General features: G+C 35.9%; 1 protein-coding gene across 1 annotated transcript in view; it reads right to left on the bottom strand.

Moving 5' to 3' along the window:
• LOC128983655 (probable ATP-dependent RNA helicase DDX56) overlaps positions 1–18395 on the bottom strand; it is a 139225-nt gene that overhangs the window by 67375 nt on the left and 53455 nt on the right. Inside the window, exons 6-7 of the mRNA XM_054403029.1 lie at positions 10719–10904; positions 7365–7506 (exon numbers count right to left, since the gene is read on the bottom strand). Coding sequence (XP_054259004.1) covers positions 7365–7506; positions 10719–10904 — 328 coding nt within the window. The remainder of the gene's footprint in view (positions 1–7364; positions 7507–10718; positions 10905–18395) is intronic.

Here is an 18395-nt window from a genome sequence, read left to right as displayed (position 1 = left end):
CCCGAAAGGAAATATGAAAATTAAATGATATGATATTGCAATGTCATCCATTTGTGAGCTATGTTTCAAATTTCAAGTCTCTAGCTCATCGGGAAGTATCAAAATTTGCAAGAAATCGATTTAATAAAAACAAGCCCATGGGGCGTAGCCCAAGGGAAATATGAAAATTAAATTGTATAATATTGCATTGTCTTCCATTTGTGAGATATGTTCCAAGTTTCAAGTCCCTAGCTCATCGGGAAGTTAGTATAACATCGGTTGCAAAATTTGTAGCAGACAAGAAAGCGACCTAATAAAAACGTTTTAAAAAGGGAAGATCACCTACTTGCATTTAAGACAATTATACGAGTATGCCTCACATTAGGGCCTATTTGTAACGAATTTGATTAAAATAACATTTAAACCATGGATAAAAAAATACTTACCCACTTTAATACAATACAATTTACTAAACAACACGTGTTGAAATCGTTCAATGTACATACCGTTTTTATTACATGAACTGTTCTTTTATACAATCTTAGACATACAAGTCGTTTAATATCAATTTTATTTAAAAATTAGTTTAAAGATTAGTCAAACTTGTTGTAACTTACGTTAGTACATATCGGTTTAGTCGTATTTACATTTTTGGAAATTATTTTTAAAATTCTTTAAAGCAATTGAAAGACTAGCTACTAACCAAATGTTAAAACTGTTCATATGTTGTTTAGAAAGATTATTTTGTTAAAACTGTTTTGAAACGTATGTTAGTCAAATCTTAGATATAAAAAATGGTTGATATAATTATTAGCAGGGCCGGTTCTAGGAATTTTTCAGAGTTAAGCGAACACCCGAATCAGCGCCACTTAGAATCCCCCCCCCCCACCACCCCACCCACAACCCATGAACTCTATTTCTCTTAACTCTATTTGTGAATTTTTTCCCAAAGATTTTGGGCTTTTCCCCTGTATTTTGGGCTAAACTTATTTATAAGTTTAGGTTAGAAGAATACTTGCAATAAAAGACTGTTTATTATTCCCAGGAATTTAACATGTTTACACTCATCGTATAAACTTTAGCAAAACCAAGGCTACACTAAAAAAAACAGGCCGTAATGCTCGTCAAGCATGACGACACGATAGAAGACGGCATTCGACATTGACGTTGACGTAATGTTTGCCGTTTGTGATCAGCTGCTTGTTTTAATCTTTCCTTGGAAAATAAATAAATAAATACCTACGTCATTGCCGTCTTCTATCGTGATTCGTGACGTCATGATTGACGAGCATCACGGCCTAAGTTAACAATTTATTTCTAAATGTGAAAACAATTTTTACGCCACACTACACTATTTTGTCGAACTTCCCACACTAAGGATTTAGTCCAGAAAACGGCTGTTTGCCGCCAGCTTAATCAAATGGGGTTTCATTGCGTACTACTGTACTGTAATGAGTTTTACCGGACACCAATCAGCTGATTACACTGTATTTGGATGACAATGAGTGGTTATAAACAAAAACATAACCTCTCTTAAAGGTTATGACTAGTGATTTTTAGTCCTTTAGTTGGTGGTAATATGTAAGGATTTGTACAGATTTAGTAGTATGGCGTAATCTATCGTACGTAACGTCCAAAATGTGTTAACCGGACTCGTATGGTAATCCCGTACTCGACCCGCACGGCAACGACCACACTCGTCCGGTAAACACTTATTTTCAGAACTAGTTACGAATACTATTACAGGATAACTTGGATACGATATAAGTTAAAGCCTATAACAATGAAAACAGGTGTAGATAGATGACAAGAGAGGAATTTTTAATTGAACACATTAAACACGAAGAAAACATTAAAAACCAAATTTATTACCTTGACAAAAAGAATACAAAATTATCAATTTGAACAGTTCAAAAGCTCTTAGCAGTTAAAAATTAATTTTCCTAGCTTTGATCTTGGCAAATTCTTTAATTGCAGAGTTGGTATCAATCTGGTTCAGAACATCAGAATGTGGTTCAGAACATGAGTCATGAAATGAAACCCACAGGCGCCGCGCTGTAGTACGCTGCCGACTGCCGACTGCCGAGCGTCAGAGCTCACTACAAATCGAAACTACAAATGGCATTAAGTCCTTATGAGTTGTAGTGCTGTACAAATATACGCATTTTTCATATGCTGTTGGTACAAACAGAATAAATGCCTTTATTGTGGTGCTTTGAATACTTGAACTCTGAGCGAAAATAAACAAAATTACGTTGTTCACTAAAAAAAAAAATGTTCCGTTGGCGCCACGGCGCCAATTTTTCGTGGCGCCATATGCGGCCGCTTAGTTCGCGTATGGATTAAACCGGCCCTGATTATTAGGATCTTTGATAAAATTTTAATCGCTCAAACAAACATTCTTAGGAAAAAGCTTCAAACTGATTTTTAAATAACGATAACTGTAATAAAACTTATATCTAAACATTGTTAAAAATGGTTTTAAAATAATTCAATCTTGTATCAAAGTTATATCAATGACTTGTACTACAATTGTTTCAAAGTGGCATAGCAAGCTGTAGTGAAGGTCAGGTCAGACCCGACCAAACCACCAAACCCGACAAACATTCAGCTGTTATGATTTATGATGGATATGGAGTCGAGGAAGGGCTACGTTACTATCTTGCTCGGTTCCTTGCGGTTATTCAGTGTTTTGTTTACACTGTGTGTTGTTCTCGAAAGCCTAGGTTTAGTTCTGTCAATATAGCTAGAGCACGTAACTCCCCTAGTGGCCACCGATAGTGGCGCTACCGCATCTCACGTATTGCAGGCGCTGCCAAAAGGCGAAATTTTCGCTGGCTCCAGCCGGCTCTTAAGGGAATGTGCCGTTTCGATATGAATTGCTCGAGTCAATAAACAGGTAAATAGGACACCATATCGTTTCTCATGTCTGCGGCCAACAGTCACTTCGACAGGTCCGAAACAATCCACTCCAGTGTAAAAGAATGGATATTGCACTTTTGAGGTCCTTAACTGTGGTAGTGCAGCCATCTGAGGAGGATAAGGTTTGGCATTGTCTATGCTACACCTCATGCAGCTCCTTTGAACTTTCTTGGCGACTGATCGTACGTTTAAGATCCAGAACTGTTGTCTAGTCATATTGATAACAGTCTCGATGCCCTGATGGAAACATTTCTCGTGAAACATTTTTATGATTAGTTTAGCCGTATGACTTTTGCCGTCTAAAATGATAGGATGCTTTTGTTCTTCGCTTATTTCTGGTGAACTATTTATTCTACTCGACATTTTTATTAGAGACTGATCAATGAAGGGATTTAAAGAGAATATTCTACTGGACTTTGGTAGGGGTTTGTTCTTCAGCAGTAAATTCTTTTCTTCATTGAAGCTTGCCTTTTGAGACATTGATATCAATGTATGTTCAGCTTTTTGAAGTTCCTCTGGTTGAAGTTCTGGTATATTTCCAAAATCTACGTTGACAGTTTTCAGTTTCTTTTTGGTGGTGGCAGTAGTATGGGGCCTTAGCATGTTAATAAATCTGTGTACCCATGCTAACACACGTGTCACTTTTTCCCAAGAAGAAAAGTTTTCAACTGTCAGAAGAGGAGGGGTTTCATCACTGTTCACAACTCCGACGAATTTCTTCTTTCTTTCTTCATTTTCCTTGACTTGTAGTGTGGACGGTTGTATTGGCCAGTCACTTGATTCTCGCATTAGAAATGAGGGTCCGTGGATCCATTCAGAGTGCATGGCTGAAGTAAACTTTTTGTTACTTCTAGTTGCAACATCTGCCAGATTCTGTTTCGATGGAACCCACCTCCATTCTTCGGGTTTAGACAAATCTTGAATTTCTCCAATTCTATTGGAAACATACTGTGTTCGTCTGGCAGCATGTAGGCGAGCATTGTCGTGGAACAAAAAAACTTTTATTGTCAACTTCCCTCTTCTTTTGTATTGTATTGCCCTTCGTAGGTTTTTTAACACCTCACAATAACGTTCTGCGGTAATCGTGGTCCCATGAGGCAGGTAGTCAATCAGTAACACACCAAAAGACGGTTGCCATAACTTTTCCTGCAGATTGCACGACTTTTGCTTTTTTTGGTGCAGCCTCATCTTTTGCTTTCCACACCATTCTCTGTTTTTTTGTTTCAGGAGTCCAATGATAAATCCATGTTTCATCTCCGGTCACTATTCGGTCAAATAAACCATCCCCTTCATCATCAAAAATTGCTGAAATTGCAATGCTGCATCAACTCTCTGCTCCTTGTGTTGTTCTGTGAGCAAGCGTGGAACCCATCTTGCACAGACTTTTGAGAGGCTTAGATCTTCAGTAATTATTCGATGAAGTGAAGTACGGCTTATTTCAACATTTGGTGGCAGTTCAGTAAGGATGTCATCAAGTGTAAGGCGGCGATCAGTGTCAATGACCCTTCGGACGTCTTCGGCAATGCTCGCAGCTTGGGAAGTTGAAGGTCGGCCACTTCTTTGTTCATCATGTGTTGTCCGTCCATCAATGAATGATTGGCGCCAACGATGAATGAATGAATGAATGAATTCTTTATTATTTCAATACAGTACATCAGTTCAATGGTACAAAAAATGATTTATGAAATATGATCCCCAAATGGGCTTTATGCCTGTGGTTGAGGATTGAGTCCATCATCCGCACAATAAAACAATAAATTTAGGCTACATTTAAAAAGGAAAATAAGATATATTGTACACAGAATTTTGTATACAATAAAAAGATAAATAAGAAAAAACTAGTTTACGAGATAAATATATACAAAACGATACAGTATATGAAAAATGAATGCACGCATATATCACGCGTTCAGTTTATTCAGGGAAATTATCCCATTAGAAATAACACATAATTTGAAATGCCCGAGACTTGGCACATACATTCCACACACATGGCCCTAACACATTCACACAGACCACTCATACCTACACAAACTCACAAAGAACCTACACTCACCACAAACATACATTCACAGCCACTACCTCCTTCCATAGTACCCGCCCCGGGACCCACAGGCGGCTGGTAGCTCTTATTAAAAAAGCCATCACTGCACTGTCCCTGTGGTCCAGCCTAGCGACCCCGCTTTGTTTAATTTACTTTGTTTTGCACAAACTATGGAAATACAGAAGCAACATAAATAGCGCTGAATGTACGACTCGAACCTCAAACTCATTCTAGTTCACTCTAACCCATGGCACACCCACACACACACACACGCACACACACAACACACACAACACACACAACATACACAACATACACACACGCAACGGCATAGATATACTGCAGTTGTTCATGAAATGATAGTAGTATCTATATGTATCTATATATGGAGGTGAAATAGTTTCTTATTCTATGATTTGAACCCCCTCCTTGCAGTCTACGTACATACAAAAAAATTATTGACAAATGGCTACTAGAAGTTGGCCATACATTCCACACACATGGCCCTAACACATTCACACAGACCACTCATACCTACACAAACTCACAAAGAACCTACACTCACCACAAACATACATTCTACCTCCTTCCATAGTACCCGCCCCGGGACCCACAGGCGGCTGGTAGCTCTTATTGGTTTAATGTTAAATCCCCCCCGATTTAATAATTAGTGGAAGTTGGGAATAAATTATGTTTGCAAGATAAAAAGACGAAGTGCTGTTTATTGACTTCGTTAATCTAGGGGTAATAATTCCATGATTAGATGTTGATCTAGTATGGTATTGATGTGTAATATGTCGGAACAATGAGCCGTGACATGTCCACCAAGCGTCCCACCAATGTCACGCCTCAGTGTTTTTTGTATAGTGCGAGTGCTGGCCTTGCGCCAGAACTCGGTCAGTTTGGGTCAGGCAGCAAACCTGCAACCCAGAGTCTATGTCCGCTTGACGCTTGTGAGTCAGAAGGCGTGCGACTGTCAACCATCTCAGACTTTGTGATTGTTTGCATAATAAATGTGTATCTGTGTCCATCGTTTGGTTTTTGTGCTACCTGTAATTTGTTACACCGTTTCTTCGTTATAGTCATGTAGTTAAGTGTTTTGCCAGTCGTCAGATGAGGTCCCGGATGGGAGGTTTGGTCCTGCGGATGTCGTCCTCGGAGAGGGTCGCCTGGGGGAACTCTCCACCTTCCTCCTCCTTGGGCTGCCAACGGCCCTGTTTCTCCGGGGACCTTCAAGCAACCTTCCGCCTTCTAACACCACCGCCTACCACCAGGAAGGACTATGAGTGTGCCAAAGCCGCAAGTGTTATATGTTAAATTTTACCTGAACCTTTATGAACATTTTCGTGAGCTTTAAAAGAAATACCGCTATCTGAAGGGGCCCCAAAATCTATTATTCGTTATTTATTTTATAGTAGCCTAATTGTTATTTATTTAATTGTTGAATTTTTAAAAGTTTAAAACAAAATTTACAGTTACCATATTTAATTATTTAATTGTGAGGCCTAATTTTGTTACTGGTACCAGTTCTTGTAAGTTCAGAAGGGTAGGCTAAATTCCTTTTCATTAAAATTTTTGATTAAGCTTTTTAAGAGATTTGAGAAATTCTTTGGATGGTTACATTGTTTGATTGTTGATTGTTATTTTGTTGAATTCATTGAAAAATTATAGGCTTTGTTCACTATTTGTTTTGTTTTTGATATTCACCCACGGCCTTTCACTTTTGTTAGGGATTTGGGGCGGCCACTCGCACTGTCACTATGGGGGGCAAGCTTCCAATAGTTGTTCGACTGGGGGCGGTGCGAGGGGTTGGCTCAACAAGAAAGTTTCAATTTTATGAATATACAGAATAATATTTTTTGTAAAGAGTTGGGGTATATTAAGAACTTTGAATTCATTGAACAAAATATTTGAGGGATAACGGTGATTTATTTTAATGTTCTATCTTGATAATAGATTTTTGAATTATTTCAAGTGGCGTTAAAACATTTTAATAACATCCACCCCAAGCTAAGATTCTATATTGCAATAGAAATTGTACATAGGCATAATACACAGTTCTAATCAAGTCGAGGGGAAGTATCCTGTTGATGCGTGAAAAGATAAAAGATACTTTGCGAAGCTTATTTCTTACATAAGTAATATGGCAATTCCATTTTAGGCGGTTGTCAAAGATGATACCCAGATATTTGTATTCAGATACTCTCTCACACATCACGCATTCATACAGCCTCATATATATATGAATTTGAATGGATGGTGTTTTTGGCCTCTAGGGACCTCCAAACAAAAAAGTAAATCGGTCCCGGGTCCAGGCCTTACCATAAGTACTACGGTAGTAGCTTATTCCCTATATGGGAAATTTGCTAATAAAAGAGATAACAAATTGACTTGCTACTGTCTAATGACAATGTTCTACCTGATTGACTCCCCGGGCTGTGCGACCGGCTCTGTGGATGTATGAGCTCACACTGAGTGGAAAGTCAAAATTTATGACATTTGACACTTGCTGAAAATCTATGCCTCGAGCTACTCCAGACTCTTTATCTCTTTTCCTTTTTCTGAAAAAAATTATATTTTAAGCAAGTTTCTATTAAGCAAGGTTTATTAATACCAATTCTAATGATTAGCTTTCTATTTCATGCTACAATGTTTTATATTTTAAGCAAGTTTCTGGGCCCTTGAATTAGTAATACCAATTCTAATTATTAGCTTTCTGTTTCATGCTACAATTTATTATATTATATGCAAGTTTCGGGGTCCTTGTTTTATTAATACTAGTGATGGGCGGATCCAAGAAAATGTCGGTACCGGATCCGGATCTTGTAAAATTCGGATCCGGATCATAGGATCTTCGGATCCGGATCCAGATACACACTGTATAAGGGCGGGTTAAAAAAAAAAAAACGTAACTAACAGAATGCCAATTTAAATCATACTGTTTAAAATTAAATTTCGCCGGACTGCTTTGAGTTGACCTATTCTGTTGTGACAGCAGGACAACTACCTCTTGCTCATTTCTACACTGTAGAAATATTTGTATTACTGTAGAATCTATAGTAATACAAATTATAAAGCATTTTATGTAAACACAAGTTACATTTTAACAAATATAGATTTTTTACAATTTTAAACCAAACTCGACTCGAAACTGCCGAGTTCAAAGATAAGCTCGAGTTTCAAGGCCATACTCGACTCGTACTCGCACATCTCTACTTAGTAACATTTAAAGTAGCCCTCATTGGTGTATATAATAACAAAATATTATATATCTATATAAAGATATGAAAAATAGAATAATAGGGCTACTATATATAGATGAAGATTAAACATTAATAAACTTTAGTACCCAAGTAAAAATTATTTATTAAAATATTTACTGACTATAGTTTCAGCTCTAAGGCCATTTTCAAAGTCATAATATATATATATATATGTATATATTATATATAAAAATTATATATACTATATATGATGTATATATGTATGTATTTGTATATATAAAAATTGGAACGCATGGTGTTTTTGGCCTCTGGTGACATCAAAATGAAAAAGTAAATCGGTCCCGGGCCTAGGTCTTACCCATCGATGTATAACTCCCTGGATTGCGCGCTCAGGTTGAAGTATGGCTCGAAAAACGGTCCGTTGCTACCTCGCTCTGTCCCCGAGGAGTGGGGATAAAGGCATGACTCACCCTAGTGCCGAGCGTCGCGCCCGCTCTCGCCGTGTATTGCTATATTAGTTTTGTGGAAATATTCCGAGGATAATTGATTGTAACGAACTTAAGAAGGTGTTATAAGCAGATATAATTAATCTACGTACGTGCTCACACTTTATAGACTATGTGTCAAAAGTAAATCTCATAAGAAATGTAGTGGTGATATAAAAGAGTTAGATTTATTTATATTTGAACATTGACCAGAGCAAAGTATATCACAATAATTATTTGATCACATATGCATGTCATCATTTGCTTCGGCGAGGCCCAATTATTATTATTGAGAGACTTAATCATCATCATTTAAGAATATATATTTTGTTTATATTATAGTATGTTTCTTTGTCATACTGTGATTAACGTGTTTGGAAAACATATTATGTTGCTAAATAAAATGAGTGTATAAGATTTAATGCCAATATCTCAAATGTATTCATTATTCTCACTGAAGTAAAATAATAACAAAATATTTTCATAGGTATTAAATACTACTGTGAAATCCAACATTTATTTATTCTTTGATTCAAAGAATTTTGTTAACTATAGACTACCGGTAAGCATTAAAATGCATAAACATACGCCTCTAAATTAAGTTACCATTCTTCGTAATGTAATGACATATTTGATGTAATATAATGATAATTAAATGCTAGAAACTCGGTTTCTATATCCTGTAAACTGATGCTGAGCCGGCCGAGCTCCTAGCGCTAATGCCGCGCCAAGCGATTTTATGCCTATTTTTAATCGCTTAAAAATGATACAAGCAGGCTCCGTATCAAAAAAGCTTCAAATAAAAAATAAAATTCATACTTTGATGTAAAACTTTGCCGCAGGAATTTTTTTCCTGACCAAAAAATAAAAAAGTTCCTCGCTTACTACATTTTTCATGTTTTTAATGGTGTTAAATACAATCATCTGTTTTAATTTGCCTAAATAAATTATAAAAAAATATGTTAATGTAAAAACTAGCTACATAGTAATGAGCACTGGTTTTCCAGAAAAATAATATATCAATTTGAATTTTTTATGTTAACAAATAAGTGTAGCACAGCAGGTTGAGTGAATGTATGTTTGTGTAAAACAGACAGGTTCATTCTGGCCCGTCCGCCTCGGTATCCCGCCAATTCGATTGGCGGGCACGGACCGTTTTTCCACCACCTAGCGCGCTATCCAGTAGAGTTATTATACATCGATGGTCTTACCATGAGACCTACTGTAATAGCTACTTCCCTCTAGGGAAATTCGCTAAAAGAAGACCGTCCAACACAAATAACTAGATTAGTACCTTAATAGTGAGAAAGTGTAAAAAATGTTTACGTCTTTAACAATTATTAGAGAAATTGTAAAATGCATACATTTTTCTCAATTTAATATAATAAAGAACCATGTGGGTGGGATGTTCCCCTTATTAAAAGTATTTTTCGTCACACTGCAGCAAAAACAGCCGTTTTTAATACGTGCGTTGCGGGTCTAAAGTAGCGCTTATACTACTTTTTTAGTAAAAAACATGTTTAGTCTCTGGGGCGTGAAAACATATTTAACAAAAATCAGAGGGTTGTTAACTTTGATTGTAAGCAATCGCATGAATCAAAATTTTTTATCAATCAATTTAGCCAGTTGTAGCTTTAGTGGGTGCATTCTTGTCAACAGTTCAATATATCGATAGTATAATGTATATTATCACAACCTAATAGACAAAATGATCTAATCACTTACTTACCATCTGCTTATTTGCATAAGCAATATTGAATTCAAGTTGGAAGTCGTTTTGAGAAATTATGTTTACATGAAAAGTGTTGTTGTCTTCTAGCTTAGTTTGCTTATTAATGTTGCATTATGACAAAAAATATAGTTCATGACACAGGCAAAAAGCGTCTTTTCAACCCTCGCTCATTTTCCTAAACTTAAACTCGGGTCAAAAGAGTTACTTTACGCCCTATAGTGATGAAATATGGTACTGTATTAATTTATTTATATATATTCAACTGATTAGTTGATTAGTACCATTTTAATACTGTTTAAATTTTATGTTAAATACTACAGTACTGTATTTACCTTTTCTGTTTTAAATCAACCGAAGAGCCAGCATCAGGTTGGTCCAGCGAATGTTCGTCAGATGCAATGATAATGTCATAAACTCCTTGGTTGAACTGAGAGACGGAATGGCAACGGACATTGGCAGGCAACTCTGAGTTGAGTAGACAAGTTTTGATTGCAAATTGTTCCAAAAATAGTTTCAATCTGGTTCAAACAAAAGTTTACGATTTAGTGTGAAACTGATAACAATCTCAACAACTGGTAACTACAGTATATCCTTAACTGACCGCCTAGGTCGGATAACCTACAAGATCAGTTAAAATGGGCAACTATGTAAACATTTGAAATACTAAATAAATAATACCCCCGCCGCAGCAAACCTGCAGACTAAGCAAATTTCAACTTGTCTGATTACATTTTTACTCAAATATTTCCATAAATAAGACATATTTATTCCCTATTGAATAACATTAGATTTAACGAGTGCTTAGGTTTGCTGCTACGGGAAAGGTAAAAAGTGTTTTTCGACCATACGTCAATAGTAAAGGATGAAATAAATAAATTTGCCAAATTGTACCAATATACATCCATAAACAAGTACAGTAGACTCCCTCTAGTTCGGCTTCGGTTGGATCGGCCGCCGGATGGTCCGGCCCGGTCTCAGGGGGACAAGTCACATCGTCACGGGTGAATTGCCTTCGACAGGATTTAACTTGAATGTTTAGTTTCCGGCCAAAGAAGTAAACAATTCATGTCAGTTTAGTTGACGGGTGCTTCTATGGGTGAATTGTTGGATATTACCTATGTAAAACTAAAACTATGTTACATAACCTCAAAAATACCGAGAACATTTTATAAATAGTTTTCTTAGGTCTAATAAGTTGAAATGCAGTGTATAATTATATATTTCGGATCATTTTTTTTATGCGGTAGGTTCCCCCATTATTATTTTTAAAACACCACAGTTTTTTGACAAAAATAAATTAAAGCAAAACAAAGAAATAGCCATCGTTAGCTTCAAAAGGTCAAGCTATCCGCTTGCACTGACAATCATCTGTTCTTTACACAACTGATGTCTGCTGTGCACTTGTTTGCTATCTCACAAAACAGTTTGTGATTGGGTGATTTGTAACCATGGCAACTTGTTGAATGTGTGGATGAAGAGAAACCAAAGAAAGAATAGAAGAACAAAGAAGAAAGGATAAGCAGTGTTTTACGTCATCTATTGCTATCTTTATCTTATTTGACGACTGTCGTTATTATCTTTAAGACTAGTTGTCTAATGTTTTCATCGACTTTCTTATGTTCTGAAACAACATGTAGTAGTAGCCTATGCTGACTACGGTAGCAGTAGCTTGCAGTACTAGACTTTCTATTTTTCTGTTCTTTACGTGATTTATTGCTGTACGTTCAGTGTTGTGTAATTTTTGTTTTGCTTGAGTAAGCGTGATTTTAACGTTACAGTTTTTATTACTGAACCAAGGTTATTGACTTAACATATCACAATTGCGCAATACTATTATTTGTATTTTGATTATGTAAAATGCACTACAACCGGTTAGTCCGGCCGTTTTGTAGTTCGGCCAGTGGTCCGGTCCCGAGGTGGCCGAACTAGAGGGAGTCTACTGTAAACTACAACAATTTTCATTTTCTCCATAAGAATAATATGGGAATTTTAAATTACACTATTTTTGAATTTTCTCCGTGACCGTTAGGCATACAACAGCGCTTCAAATATACTAAATTATTTATTTTTTTAAGCTCTACAAAACGGTTTAAAAATAAATTGCAAAATTTTTTGTTTTTAGGGTAAAAAATGGGAAAACCCAATTTTTACCCCATAAAACCCCCCATAAACACCCGTTCCCATGGTCCGATTATACCGGATCGTGAACTCGTTCGAATAAACGTAGGTTTACACATTTGTACCAAATTTCATCAAAATCGGATCATTTTTGCTCGAGTTATCGCGCTAACGGACACACATATATATATATATATATATATATATATATATATGAATTTGAACGGATGGTGTTTTTGGCCTCTAGGGACCTCAAAATGAAAAATTAAATCGGTCCCGGGTCCAGGACTTACCATGAGTACTACGGTAATAGCTTATTCCCTATATGGGAAATTCGCTAAAATGTTGTCACATTCAGGATACTGAGCCTCCACTACTGATATTTGGTCAGTGGTGGAACGTCGTTGTAGCGTAGGACACTCAATGGTATAACCACCAATTGTAGAACGTTTTTTTATAATGCTGGTATCCCTGGAATATTGAACCTGACAGGACCTTTTTGATTATCTTCTGACTGTTGATTTGTGGGACGTCTTTGATTATCTTCTCCCCTTTATTGATTTGTCCATTAGGCGGTACTCTCGTTCTTATAAGTTGATTGATATGCCTTTCGATTAAACGTCCAGAGTCAAGCTTTACTATGTAATGCCGAGAGCCCAGTTTGGATTGGATGGTTCCGAATTCCCAGATTTTGATATTCCCAGAGTAAAGACGAACATGGGCTATAGTATTACTGCTATTACTATCTATATCTATCTAATTATTATAGAGAAAAATGAATTTTCTTTAATCTATGTTAGGTTTGTTTTTTTTTTTTTTTGTAAAGAATGAATGATAAGTGATTTATGAGAATTATTGTAGGCCTATATATGCTCTGCTATTTATTTAATGTACTTCTAAACTTATTTACCTATATCTGATTAATGATCTATTAGAGTTGTATACGTCATTTACAGCAATTTTATTTTATAAATATGTATTTTTATTTTTATTTAATTACTTTAAACCTATTTACATATTTATTTTCAATGAAGCACAATTATTTTTTTAAATTTATAATTGAAATTAAGTATACACTCGTTATCGGTATTGTATTATCTATTAGCATGTTTTGTTAGATAACTTAAATTATTTACAAAGAACATTGTTTACCTTTTTGCCTGCATTAGATAAAATCATATCAATATTTTTGTCTGAAGTCAAACTGTTTGTTTGAGTAAATCTTATATAAAATGCATGTCTCGTTGCTTATTAGTTATTTTATTTTTTATTTATTTAATTGCTATTAACTGAAATAATATTGTATTGCTAAGTCTATTGTTTCGGAGTCTGTATGTCCGGAGTCTGTATCTTCACACGTTTAAACAAAATTTTGCTAGTTTAATTTTGGAAGATTATCTCATGTATTGAGTTGAGTGATTGTATGCATGTGTGTGTGAATGTGTCAGTGATCATGATGTGTGTGTGCGCCTGGTGGGCCGGGGGCTAAACGGGTTGAGTATGCACTGAAAGTCTGACAAAGTTTGACTTTTGATTATTGTTGGGGACATCTAGTAGATGAAAAAAATCGATGATGTCGCATTTCTAGCGTGGTCATAACTCGGGGGGGAAGTTGCGCGTGTCAGTGGTTTACGTTTCCGCGTCTAACTCTGAAACGGTTAATGATAGAAAGGTGGTTTAAGCGTCTATCTACGCCTAAATATATTGTCTTTCAAAAAGGTTATTACAACCTTTCTTCTATCTCTTATACTTTAGGCGCTAATCAACATTTATTGAAAAAATAAAATTTAAAAATACTTTAAAATGAAATATCGGAAATATTGCGCTTGTTTAGGGCATGTTACAAACTATTTATGGTTAGAAAAACTAACAAGTAGTACAACAACACCAAGTTTAAGGAAATCTGTGCAAAAACAACAGAGCTACGTTGATTTCAGTAAGAGTATGCGTGGGAAATTCATAGTAGCGTTGACCGTAAATCCAGTATCGAGGCGCGCCAAAGATAGCAAGCTGCGTACGTGATCGGTTTGAATGCAACAGGCTCACTTAAATTTATTTAAAGTAACATTATTGTGTTTTGATATGGAACCTATAAATGACGTCAACAAGGAAATACCACATAAATATAACAGATAAAATTATTATTAATAATATTAACTAATTTACTACATAAGGTTGAACAAGTTTCAGTTACTTACTTTTAGATGTATTTGAGGTACACAAAGTTTTTATTTTATCCCTCTTCAATTTACAGTCAATTAATATCAATTTCATTTACATATTTACACTATTTACAATTGTTTATTTACATTTTGGTTCAAAATTCAGCTTTTTTAATTCTGATGGCTTACTTGTCTCCCTAATCTTCGCTCTCTTCATATTTTTTTACATTTTTGAAAGGGTTCTTGCAAGCACTTCCACATTTACAATATGAGCAGCAAGAAGACTTGTTTTTTGAGCAACTACAGGTGTTCTTTGAACAGTTTTTGCACTTGCAGGGTTGAATTAATGATGCTGCACATCTAAGTATGTGCAGTTTGTAGCATTCGGATGTGCATGCTAATTTGCTGAGATTTTGAATAACAGATTGAGTGGTGGAAAACTCAAGAAAGCGACTCTAATCGCATGATTGGCCTTTCTTTTTAATTAGTTGAAGGTATAGCAACTCTAATTGGTGAATAGATTCCTGGGATATTGGCAAGTGACACAACGACAGCAGTATAGGGTAGGAGTTTTCATTTTTCATAAAGTATTTAAATGCTGTCTTTTTTGTACTTATTTTACTGGTAGTGTCACATCCGGTTAAAGCATGAATTGCAGGCAGCACTTCGCATAAATCTTTGCCTAAGGATGATGCGGCAATATGACATCCTAAACCCCTTCTTTTGTCCCCGGTGCCAACTCTCATCCATAATCCTTTACAACCCAGTTTTTCAAATTCTACCCAGAACCTGATACCTAGAACAAATAAGTCTGTGTCCGGGCTACGGATAATAACATGCTCAACTTTTGTGTCAGAAGTAAGGCAATCTTTAACACTAATACCGAAACCCCGGTCTGACAGGCCCACGGGAATTTTCAATAACGCATGTTGGCAACACTGTTTACTTGGTAGATTCCATTCCCCCAATACCTTCCCCCCTTTTCCTTCCCTACCTATTGATATATCGTTTGTTCATTTTGCATGGGTGCCGTGACCTTGACAGATCGTCTGTTCATAACATGTCCATCTCAGAAGCCAAGCGTTAGTGTATTTTAAAGCGGGGTCTCACAGAATGAGGGTTTCGGTTTGTGTGTTTCTAAACAGGGTCCATTATTTTTCAAATGGGGTCTCACAGACCGGGGGTTTCGGTTAACGTCAGCCTAGGTGGGGTTTCGGTATTAGTGTTAACGTGAATATACATTCTGGTGTCAGCTTCAATATGATTACTAGCCAGGTTTGGCATTTCAGAGATCTCGCCTGTATCATATTTAGAAAAACATTTCTTTCCCTCTGCAAAACAGCCATATAAAACTAATAGTTTTCCCTTTGGAATACGAATGGTTTTCAAAATATAATTGGAAATGTATTGGACTAGATCATGTTTGTTTTCTGTAAACAACAAATATCGAGACCACTGAGTGGGTATTTTCGTCAAGTCATTGTGTATTTTAACAACCAAGGGGAGTTTGTTACCAGCTCTTAGATCGTGTTCGACACATTTCATTGAAGTATCACTATAGGAGTCGTAAACAACATCAACTCTACTGGTATTTCTTTGGTTGAGTGTCATTTCAATCTTAGTCATTTGATGTTTTCCAAATTCTTCAAAATATTCCATCTTAGAAACTACTGCGTTTGGAGTGCTATGTATTAGAGCCATTCTACAGTCATCTTGATAAGCACGAAATTCTGAGCCCAGCTCAAATTTCAGGTTTCAGGCATGGTTTTTTAACAATAAAGGCCGTTGACAAATTGATTTCTGAGGTATTGAAATCTTTTGAAGACAACAAAATATCTTAACGTAGCTTTAATGGATCTCAGTAAAGCTTTCAATAGTACGTCACACAAAATTATTTTGCATAAATTAAAATTTTATGGAGTCCAAAAAAATGAGCTAAATTTCTTCAATACTTATCTATGTGGCAGGTTCCAACAAGTGGTTGTTGGGCAGGACTCATCTGAGTTTGAGGAAATTCTAGCGGGAGTCCCTCAAGGGTCAGTGTTCGGGCCTATTCTGTTTCTGTTAATGATTAACGACTTACCTAGTAACCTATCTTGCCAATCACTCTTATATGCCGATGATACCACTTTCTTTTCCTCAAGTTGTAGTTTTACTGAGTCTGAAGCCAGTCAACAACGCAATTACTTTATCTTCTAATTGGTTTAATGCAAACTCTCTTACCTTAAATCATGATAAAACTGAGCGGATTTGCTTTTCGCTAAAACACTTAGAAGGTTCAAATATCCCGTCAACAGTGAAACTTTTAGCCATACATTTGGAGGCAAAGCTTACCTGGCAACGCCACACTACGCATGTTGTGTCTAAGATCTCCCGAGTCTGTTCTTTGTTGAGAAGACTTAAGAGTTGCGTCTCGGATAGTATGCTCATTACTGCTTATTATAGTTTCTTCCACTCTCATCTTCTGTATGGAAACATTCTGTGGGGTAATAGCGCTGGAGCCAGAAAGGTTTTCTCATGGCAGAAAAAAGCACTGAGAATAGTTTTTGAAATACCACGCAGAACGATCAGCAAACCTTTTTTTTTGGCAAACACAGAATAATAACTCTACCGTGTATATTTATTTTCCAAAATTTGCTATTTGTTAAAGAAAATCTTTCTACATTCCCAAAACATAATGAATTTCACAGTTATAATACTAGAACAAGTAACCACCTAGATATTCCGATAGTAAGATTGTCAAAATCAACTAATAGCCACAAATTCATCCAAATACTGCTCTTTAATAAGCTACCTGTATCATTTCAAGAGCTTAGCTTTAATAAATTTTTATACCTCTACGGGAAGGTCAGATATGTCTTCTAAATACATAACACATCCTCGGACGTAGTTATAGTGGTTAAATAGTAGGCAGTACGGAATCATTCTTTTGACCACATTAATATGCAGATTCCAGTTCCCTTCTCTATCTGCCTTGACGCAATCCAATAGAAGCTCAACCATATCACAATATTGATCCCAGTACTTGAATGTTTCTTTTTGGCTGCTTTTTCGTTTCTAAAGTTATTAAAACTCTCAAAGAATTGGCTGTGTTCTTCCTCTATAAGCTCGAAAACTGCTGAAGCTTCTTCCTTGAAGCCCATTGTATATGTTTGCAACTTCTTTACAAGATCTTTTGGAAGCTCTTTACTTTCTAATTCTATGTGTTCTTCCAAGAACTCCTTGAACTGTAGTCTTCTGCATGCTTCGTACATAATCTTGTGTACACGTATTCCTCTATTATAATGAGTACCATGCAATACAGACTTTATTGTGTTTTTGCCATACATTCCACTTTCTATAACAATGTCTACAAAGCATGAATCCTGTAAATACTAATGTCAAAGTTAAAATTAAAGAAAAATCCTACTGGATAAGGTTTATTATTCCATCTCAGACTTTTTAGCAGACACCTCCTTGGGTTAGTCATTGTACATTTTTATTGTTATTGTAATTTTCTATGTTTTATGTAAAATGTTTTTTCCATTGTATTTTATTATTAACATTTATGTAATTGACAAGACACCAGTTACTGCTATAAGCACCTAATGTAACGTTATCTGTGTCAATAAATTGATTTGATTTGATTTGAATTGAATTGAAAGTGGTTTTACAGGGTGTCTAGTTTATTTCCATTATAAAATTCAAGACTAATTCCAGACTTTTCAAGACTAGTTTTGTCAACAATTA

Source organism: Macrosteles quadrilineatus, unplaced genomic scaffold (assembly GCF_028750875.1).
Source record: "Macrosteles quadrilineatus isolate MER2022 unplaced genomic scaffold, UCM_ALF_1.0 Scaffold_1__1_contigs__length_201487025, whole genome shotgun sequence".
In the NCBI taxonomy this organism is placed as follows: Eukaryota; Metazoa; Arthropoda; class Insecta; order Hemiptera; family Cicadellidae; genus Macrosteles; species Macrosteles quadrilineatus.
This window is presented reverse-complemented; position numbering and strand designations above follow the sequence as displayed.